The sequence below is a fragment of the Pseudorasbora parva genome, chromosome 19 (genome assembly GCF_024679245.1).
Source record: "Pseudorasbora parva isolate DD20220531a chromosome 19, ASM2467924v1, whole genome shotgun sequence".
Lineage (NCBI taxonomy): Eukaryota > Metazoa > Chordata > Actinopteri > Cypriniformes > Gobionidae > Pseudorasbora > Pseudorasbora parva.
Genome location: NC_090190.1, coordinates 41,508,019 through 41,517,592, shown reverse-complemented (window position 1 = coordinate 41,517,592; position 9,574 = coordinate 41,508,019). Strand labels below are relative to the sequence as shown.

Below are 9,574 nucleotides of genomic sequence, written 5' to 3'. Positions count from 1 at the left end.
ACATCATTGGTCTGATTCTGTCTATGCAGATTCCGTTTGTTGGGTTTCAGCCAATCAGAACCAGCGAACACATGGCAGCGGCTGGTGAGTCTCATTGGCTACAGCATCAGAAACTCAAACGTTGATTAAATGTCTTTAGCCCTATTCGGACGGGATTAGATTAACATGGGGACGTGGGGGTAAAGTCATTTTACCTCAGGACGTCTGTAATATTAATGCCCAAATCACACTGGATAAGACATCTCAGTAAAACTAGCAGATGTGGGAGGAGTAACTCGCTTTACACACCACAGTAACCTCCGTGTCATCATGTGTGTATGACGTCGCTGTTATCACGTGAGCAAACACAACATGAGCGCCAGTCTGAACTCCGTCTCCTATATGTGTGTTTTAATAAACACTTAGGTCCAATCTAATGATTCTGATTGGATTGTGTTGGTAATAGACACTTTCCTAGAGCTAAAATAAGTGTTGTGCCTCTAATTAGTGCTTTTGATCTTCTTTTTGCTTTAAATGATATGCGGAAAATACTGGAGGATTGCCCCACCACCAGATTTGTCCCACCACCACCTGTACACAACCGAACGAACCGAACCGAAACTTTTAAACAGGAAATGATGAAATTTTACTGTACATTTTTACAGTGGATCTATTCGAACGGGATTAGTATTACCCGAGGTAATTTTTCCAGACCTTTTTAAAGAAGGTAAAAGTCTCTGACATTCAGACGGGACTAAAATCAAGAGAACCTCTGGTAATGATTACTTTACCCCCACGTCCCCATGTTAATCGAATCCAGTCCGGATAGGGCTATAGGGTATCTGTATCTCTCAGTTCTGTGTGTGTGTGTGTGTGTGTGTGTGTGTGCGTGCGTGCGTGCGTGCGTGTGCAGGGGTGTTTGTGCTCGTGCAGCTCTACTCTTTCCTGCAGTGCCTGCGAGAGCGTCTGACGCGTCAGGAGAGACAGACTCTGTTCTCTGTGGCTGTTTGTGCCGCTGCGCTGCTGCTGTCTGTGTGTGTCGTCTACCTCAGCTGCATCGGTCAGTTTACCGCGGTAAACCATAATGACACACTGTCTGCAAAAAATGCGTTTCTTACTTACGATTTTTGTCTTGTTGCCAGTCAAAATATCTACAAATTCTTACATTAAGAAACATTTACTAGACAAGTACAAATAACTCAAAATGAAGAGAGTTTCTGCTTCAAATAAGCTAAATAATCTGCCAATGGGGTAAAATAATCTTGTTTTCTGTTTGAATTAAAAATTGTCCAGATACAGTTTTACAGGTCCATTTACAACCCTATAAATTGTCCCTAGGATGTAATGCTCTGTTTTTGCCTTATCTGGAAGAGTCATGAATATTAATGTTGAGATCTGCTCTGATTGGCTTATTTCAGCAGCTCACAGCAGTTCAGTGAAGCGGCTCGTGACTCCTGACAGAACACAGACCGACTGAACGACACTTTAAGCAGAACATCTCAAACGGAGATTGATAAAATGCAGCTTACTTGTTTATTTGGTGTTTTCAGATCATCCGTGCGCGAGAAAGAGCTCGCGTTCGTGCGGTTGCCAGATTTAAGTAATTAAATCCCCAAACAGAGCTTTTCTGTGAAAAGAAACCCGTACACACTCCTGTTTTTACCTAAACAAGTCCAATCTGGCAACCATAAGCACGCAAGCTCTTTCTCGTGTGCGGACGATCTGAAAACACCAATACACAAGTAAGCTACATTTATCAATCTCCATTGACTTTCATTTTAACTTATATGGTGGAAAAGGTGACGTTTGCTAGAAGGATCGAGTGAACGATCTGTAAGCAAAGTATCTACGGTTATATTTTGTAATACAAAATAATATTACCCTTTGTCATTAGACACACTATTTAGTTTGGTTTGGTACTTGGAGTTTCCTATTGTTGCTGTACTAGCATCTTGAGTTATCTAGACAATGCGGTCTCTCTAAGAAACTTTCAATTTAATCAGAAATTGTTTAAACAGTCAATAAGTGGATAAATCGCTACTTACCGCTTGCAGGAATATAGTCGCCCCTTTCTTCAGTTTAAGATGCTGAGCGAAGCTTGCTTGAAATGGGCCGAACAAACGAACGATTTGTTGTGGTATCCGATTATAATAAACCTCTACCGTGTGTCATGAGAGCCGGTTTTGCGATCTTCGAGTGTCTTGTTGACCATCAGTAGATTCGGCTTGTTTGGACAGATGCAAATGTTTGGGGCGTGCATATAAATGATCCCCAACGCTTACGTCACGGTTGGGTTTATGTTGAGAAGCACTTATTTTTCCGTGGAGTTTTTGATTTACGGGATTTACATAAGAAGGAGGCCACCGCCCTGGGGGTCAGCAGATAAACATCAGATTTTCATTTTTGGTTGAACTATCCCTTTAAAACTGCAAAAAAAAAAAAAAGCCTTATATCTAGAGTAAAAAAAGATATATATTTTTAGTTTTTGAAAAATATATAATTCATATAAAATTGAAAATAGTATTTTTGTGAATTTTAGTAACAACATACATAAAATTCTTTAACTTTTTTCACTTCCGCAACAATCTGCCAAGTGTCTTCTTTAAAAAAACATCCAACTTAAGTCTGTGCGCTAAAGCATTCAAGATTTATCACACTTAAGCCACCATAAATTCACAAACTGACTGGATGCGAGGAGAGTCTTTAAGACTGAACTTTAGTCTGGGGATCTGCTCTGTATTTTCTACTGCACAAGAGGCGTGATCAACGGGCACAGTTCACATTACTCTATGCAATTGGATAGTCCTTCAACCAATCAGACCAACGATCCATCACTTCTTTATCCGTCAACATGTTAAACCCACCAATAGTGCGCCAGGTGGATAAGCTGGTTTGTGATTGGTCACCGCAAATTTGTAACAGAAGCAGGATATAAATATGTACAGGTTTCCAGCCTGAACTACAGGGCGAAATCAAATCTCCGGCAGATCAGGCTGGGTTTAACCAGTCTACGTGTTTTGTGGTTGTAATAAAAAAAAGTAACAAATCTTTCCCTCGCGGGTCAATTTGACCCCCTTTGGGAATTAACGGAGGGACGCTTCAGTACACAGAAAAATCTAAAAATGCTCAAAATTCAAACTAAAAAACTTGACCAAAAACTGATTTTATAATGTCTACATTCGTATCTGAATGCATACGGAACAGCTCATATAGAGCTTTAAGGACATCTAGTGGCAAGAGTCATGAAATATCATGTTATAATATTATTATTATTCCACAAGAGGTTGGCACAGACACCCAATGTGAGATATTTTGTACTTATTTGAGCTGGTTATGCATAAAATTGTGTTAAAAATGTTAATTGTTATTTTGAATGTAAGTTGAAAGAATGTGCTTAAATTATTATTTATTCATAAAATCTAGTAGTTTAAAGGTAAACATATATATATATATTAAAATATACATTTTTCCATTTTCTGAAAAGGAAATACAAGGTGTCCGCCTGACCGTAATGATGCATGATGATGGTGTGTGTGCTGATGACGTGTGTGTGTGTGTGTTTGGTGTATTCAGGTTGGATCGCTCCTTGGAGTGGACGCTTTTATTCACTTTGGGACACGGGGTAAATATTCACAACATGCACTGATAAAAACCCATCATTGATGAGCTGATACGGGACGGGTAGCATGCACAAGATTAGCTCTAGTAACTGTCCTGGGCCCGTATTTATCAAGCTTCTTAAAATGCCATTTTAGTCTTAAGTGCTGAGAATTCATGAAATGTACTCCTACTTTCAATCTTAAAGCTAAGAATCCCTCTTACTCTCCCAGTTATTTAAGACCTCAACGTGTCTTAAGGTCTCTCGAGTAGCTAGTGATGGCACTGACAGGAGACAGAGACGTGCGCACATTTTTTTAAAGAGGAAAAATGTTTTTGAAAATGTTTGGCAATGAGCAGTGAATCAAACGGTATCGTTTGGAAAGAGCAGGCATCCTCTTTATCACTGCTGGATAATGTTGGACTGAACTTGCCTTTAAAACATTTTGCTGTTCGACTAATTCAGCAGCAGTAGCGATCGCTTCTTCCTCCCGCCAGTTCGGTTTTCTTTTGGACTCCATGGTGGCTGATTATATCATGAAATCTGGACTATATATAGGCAGGTCAGTTAACAGCACACCCGTTTAAAATTGTAATTAAGACATGGTGGAAAACATGATTATCTTTCATTTCTAATGTGTATATTATAATCTATTGTCTTAAATTCTTTATTGTCAAATGTGTGTTTAATGTAAACTCCACTTCACCATTCAATGTGAATTTATCTGAGAATATTCTTAAATAAGGACATCTATTCAGTGATTGGTTCATGACTATGACATCATCCAAAATCACATTTGTGGCACAGCAAAGTGCCGAAAATCACACAGAAAAATAGGGTGTCAAAATTGTACCTTTAGGGGTACAACAGCTTGTCGCTGGGGCAATACCCTTAAAAGGACAACTTTGTACCATTTTCACCACAAAAAGGTTCATAGTAGTACCTTAAGGTACGCATTTGTACTCAATGGTACTAATATGCACCTTTTAGGAGTAAAAAGGGTACAAAGTTGTCCTTTTAAGGGTATTGCCCCAGCGACAAGCTGTTGTACCCCTAAAGGTTCAATTTTGACACCTTATTTAAGACTGACACTTAAAGGGTTACTTCAGCGATTAGCATATGGCTTTGTATCAGTAGAAACCCTGGAGTATATTCAAATGATCGTGCTCCCCCCTCTTATATCCCCGAGACGAGAGATTTATGCATTTTATTTCTGGAAAAATTCCTCTCATGACGCAAATTGACGATATTTGCGTCACGAGAGGAATGATTGCCCAGAGGCTAAAGACTACAGCCAGCAGAGGGAGCCGTTTCCGCATGTTTTCAACTCGTGCATGGGGAATGGAGATCACACTCACAGCACAGCTACAGCCATTAATTTAAACGGATGCTAAGCAATGTAAGTGTTTTAACTTCTCAAATTAATTTCTATGAAAGTTAAGCAAAGGAATGAACTGAAAGCGCGTTGTGAATGTATTCCGCGAATGTGGTCGCGATTACCTCAGCTCTCATCACGAGAGCTCATCAACTCATTTATGACGTTAAATGTAATCTGACTCCTAATCTGAGTCTGCTGTGAGACTCACGCGGCAACTTGATCGTTATATTGAACACATACGTTCAGTATTTGATTGTACTTTCTGAAATCAGTCACTGTAAATTAATCCAGTAGCGGTGGCTTTGGGAATGGCCTCACAGGGCAGCGAAGCATTCTGGGAATTGTAGTCTTTCATCCCCAGGAGACAAAAATACATTTTCTGTCTTTTCTCAGTCTAGAAGGCACCAAATTCAAAAATAATTTCACATTTCTACTATATTGATGACCCAGTTTAAATACAGATTCATCTTTCCAGCGCTGAAGAGCCCCTTTAAGATTTAGCCACTTTCCTTAACGTATGATTAGGACGCTTGATAACTAACTTTTAAGCGTAGCTTTGAGCCAAGAATTTTTTTACTCAAGTCAATTCTTAGCAGTGTTGTTGAGAGTAATTCTAGGATGCTTGATAAATACGGGCCCAGTTTTTCACCGAGTTTGAGCTCTTTTGAGCGTGTGTTTTACATGTCGTGTGTGTGCAGCTACGCTAAGGTTCATATCCCGATCATCGCGTCGGTCTCAGAGCATCAGCCCACCACCTGGGTCTCCTTCTTCTTCGATCTCCACATCCTGGTGTGCACTTTCCCAGCAGGCCTCTGGTTCTGCATCAGAAACATCAGCGATGAGCGCGTGTTCGGTACGGCTGCTTTCCTTCAGGTCCAGGGCTGAGTGTAGGGATGGGCGTATCGAAAAATGTCGATACTAAGGTGTAAAAAGATTATTTAATGGATACAGTACGAATAACCTATGTTACTAACTAGTTGTGTAGTATAGGACTATATTCTTGCTCATCTGAACCATGAACGCACGCAAATGCTGCAAGACAGAACCAATCGATCTCAGAGAAAGTTCGCTCACTGATGACACTGACATTACTAAGAGTTAAATGAGTACTCTCAGAAAAAAAGGTACAGTGCTGTCACTGAGGCGGTACCCTAAGGTACAAAAGTGAAAAGGTACATCTTCGTACCTTATGCCTGGCTCACACTACAGGAGTTTTAAAATCCTATCAGATTGTAAAGTCTGGTTGCAGCACACACTTCAGGAGAATCTTTGCAGATTTTCTTCCCTCAAATCTTAAACATGCTCACACTACAAGATATGAAAATCGAGGAGCATCACACACTACAAAATATTATTAAGATTATCGTGCCAGAGGAAGTGTGTCACGTGATAGCCTGCTGTAACATGACACTTGCTGTATCAATAATGATCATTTGTTGTGGAAAAAACCCAAAAGCGTAAGAATAAACCAGTGTGGATTAGACAATGGTCGGGGAGACGGGCTCAACATGGATTGTCAGTTCTTCAGCAAGAAATGGAGGTCATTTTATTGACCTTATTTAATCCTGCCGTTCTGGCGCTCGTTGTGTGTGTGTGTGTGTGTTTGCAATGTATTTTTCCCCTCGGGGCTTGCCGTATAGAGGTAGAGCATACATATTGTACTGGAGTGTAGCGGGTTGTTCAGGCTGGTTATTACGCGTGTGCAACATTATGAAGCTGCAGACTCGGAGCCTGCATCCACAGTCCCGCACTCAGAGTCCCGCATTCTCAGACCCCTCGTTTTTAAGAAACAACGCCTCCTGCTGTTCTGAAGACCGTACATCACACTTATCCAAATAAGATATATTATTACGGTGTCGTTTCATTTAAAGTTTTCATTTAAAAATACATTTACACAAAACAACGCTTTTGCAAACATCTTTGCATTCCCAAAAAATGTCATTGTTTTCACTGACTAAGTAGGCTACGCAGTAGATTTATTTATTTATTTAATAAAGAGTGTGGGCAATTGAAAGAAAATTACTGATGGACAAAATACAATTACAGATTGAACTATCCTCTGAAAAATATTATGTGATATATCGCTACAATTCTTTTTTTTTGTTCAATGTTTCTTTCAGGTTCACATGCTAATGGTCTAATTAACATATCATACGCAATGCTAACATTACAAAACCATATTTTTTTTATATCTGGAATGAAAAGCAAAACTCACACAAGAATAGACAAAACACCAATAATAAACGAGTCTGTAGGCTACTTTAACTATCACCTAAACATCATATTGCGGTAAACAGGACAAAGCAAAGAAAAAAGGAAGAAAGAATTGTGTCAGTGACTGTACTTTGTATCTTCAATTGCATAAGGAAAAATTATAAATACTGTAACTACTACTGTAATACAATTTTTGAATTGTACAGATTTGTTTATTATTGGTGTTTTGTCTATTCTTGTTTGAGTTTTGCTTTGGATTCCAGATATCAACAGGTTTTTAATGCTAGCAATGTATAATATGTTAATCAGACCATTAGCATAGGTTGAGCTAAAAGAAACATTGGAATTGGAATTAAAAAAACATTGTAGCAATATAATATCACATAACATTTTTCAAAGGATAGTTCAATCTGTAATTGTATATCTTCCATCAGTAATTTTCTTTTATTTAAATAAACAAAAAACAAAAACAAAAAACTACTGGGTACTTTGTTAGTCAGAGAAAACTGACATTTTTAGGGAATGCAAAGATGTTTGCAAAATCGTTAATTTGTTTAGATTTATTTGGAAAACTTTAAATGAAACGACACACTTATTTAAATAAGGGAGTTGTACGGTCTTCAGAACAGCAGGAGGCGCTGTTTCTTAAAAACGAGGGGTCTGAGAATGCGGGACTCTGAGTGCGGGACTGTGGATGCAGGCTCCGAGTCTGCAGCTTCATACTACTCCGCGTGTGACCGAGAATAAAGTGAAGGAACGTTCAGACGACTGTCATGCATTGTTTTCTTATTTCTGAGTATTTTTAGGCAAACCCAGGACAAACGCTAGGTCACACTAGTGTGCTAGAATGTTTACCGCTGCCTAGTTCAAAAGCGATTGTCACCTGTTAGTGTAGATTTGTGTCATTTGACAGCATACTCTATGGTACTAACAGGAAGTAAGAAAGACTCAAACCTGAGACTCAAAAGAACTAATCTTTTCTGTTTCCGTTACTAACAGCATAAACTCTACGGGACTAACAGGAAGAACGAAAGACTCAAACCCGAAAGACTCGTAAGAACAAATCATTCGGAGATTCAGAGCTGATTCAGTGGCCATATGTTGCGTAATGCGCATGTGTGGTCAACACAAAACGAACGAATCTCTCTCTGAGACAACTCGGTAGTCCCGAGTCATAATAAAGATTCGTTCAAAATGAACGAATCGTTCATGAACGACACATCAATAGGGCGAGCCCGATTTGGGTGAGAGCAGATCGGGAGGTGCAAGATTTGATCTGTGAACGCCTCACATTACCAGATAATCTGCGCCGAACATCGGAACCGATCGAGTCCTGGAAAAAAAAAATTCACAGAGTCTCGGCAGGGGAAAATCGGGCATAAATCGGCCTAAAACTCCTGTAATGTGAGCCAGGCATTAGTAATTTTAATAATTCAATATATTTAATCATTTAAAATGTTTATAGTTTATAAGTATACTTGCCTTGAAAGTATTGGTATCGAATCGAGAACAAAATGAGTGGAATCGCCCATCCCTATGTGTGTGTCTGCCCCCCCCCGTGGTGCTGTACGTCGTGAGCGGTGTGTGTGTGTGTGTTTGACGTGACTCTTTCTGCCCCCCCCCCCCAGTGGTGCTGTACGCCGTGAGTGGTGTGTGTGTGTGTGTGTGTGTGTTTGATATGAGTCTCTCTGCCCCCCAGTGGTGCTGTACGCCGTGAGCAGTGTGTGTGTGTGTGGTTGACTTGAGTCTCTCTGTTCCCCAGTGATGCTGTATGCCGTGAGCTGTGTGTGTGTGTGTGTGTGTGTGTGTGTGTGTGTGTGTGTGTGTGTGTGTGTTTGACATGAGTCTCTCTGCCACCCAGTGGTGCTGTATGCCGTGAGCTGTGTGTGTGTGTGTGTGTGTGTGTGTGTGTGTGTGTGTGTGTGTGTGTGTGTGTGTGTGTGTGTGTTTGACATGAGTCTCTCTTCCACCCAGTGGTGCTGTATGCCGCATGTGTGTGTGTGTGTGTGTGTGTGTGTGTGTGTGTGTGTGTTTGACATGAGTCTCTCTGCCACCCAGTGGTGCTGTATGCCGTGTGTGTGTGTGTGTGTGTGTGTGTGTGTGTGTGTGTGTGTGTGTGTGTGTGTGTGTGTGTTTGACATGAGTCTCTCTGCCACCCAGTGGTGCTGTACGCCGTGAGCGCGGTGTATTTCGCCGGAGTGATGGTTCGGCTCATGCTGACTCTGACGCCGGTGGTGTGTGTGCTTTCGGCCGTGGCTTTCTCCAGCGTGTTCGAGCGCTATCTGAGCGACGATCCTCCGGCTGAAGACGACAGGAGGAACTCTGGGAGTGTGTATGAGAAGGTGCTGCCGACCTCCATCACACGGGGATCATGTGATGGAAAACATGAGTTAGATTAAAGGGGT

The 9,574-nt window shown here is 40.7% G+C and overlaps 1 protein-coding gene across 2 annotated transcripts in view; it reads left to right on the top strand.

Moving 5' to 3' along the window:
* Positions 1-9,574, top strand: part of LOC137047578 (dolichyl-diphosphooligosaccharide--protein glycosyltransferase subunit STT3B-like) — a 42,137-nt gene that overhangs the window by 23,985 nt on the left and 8,578 nt on the right. For both annotated transcript variants that reach the window (XM_067425349.1, XM_067425348.1), the window contains exons 6-10: positions 1-84; positions 893-1,039; positions 3,553-3,601; positions 5,654-5,808; positions 9,330-9,511. The exon at positions 1-84 is cut by the window's left edge and continues 15 nt beyond it. In XM_067425349.1, coding sequence (XP_067281450.1) covers positions 1-84; positions 893-1,039; positions 3,553-3,601; positions 5,654-5,808; positions 9,330-9,511 — 617 coding nt within the window. The remainder of the gene's footprint in view (positions 85-892; positions 1,040-3,552; positions 3,602-5,653; positions 5,809-9,329; positions 9,512-9,574) is intronic.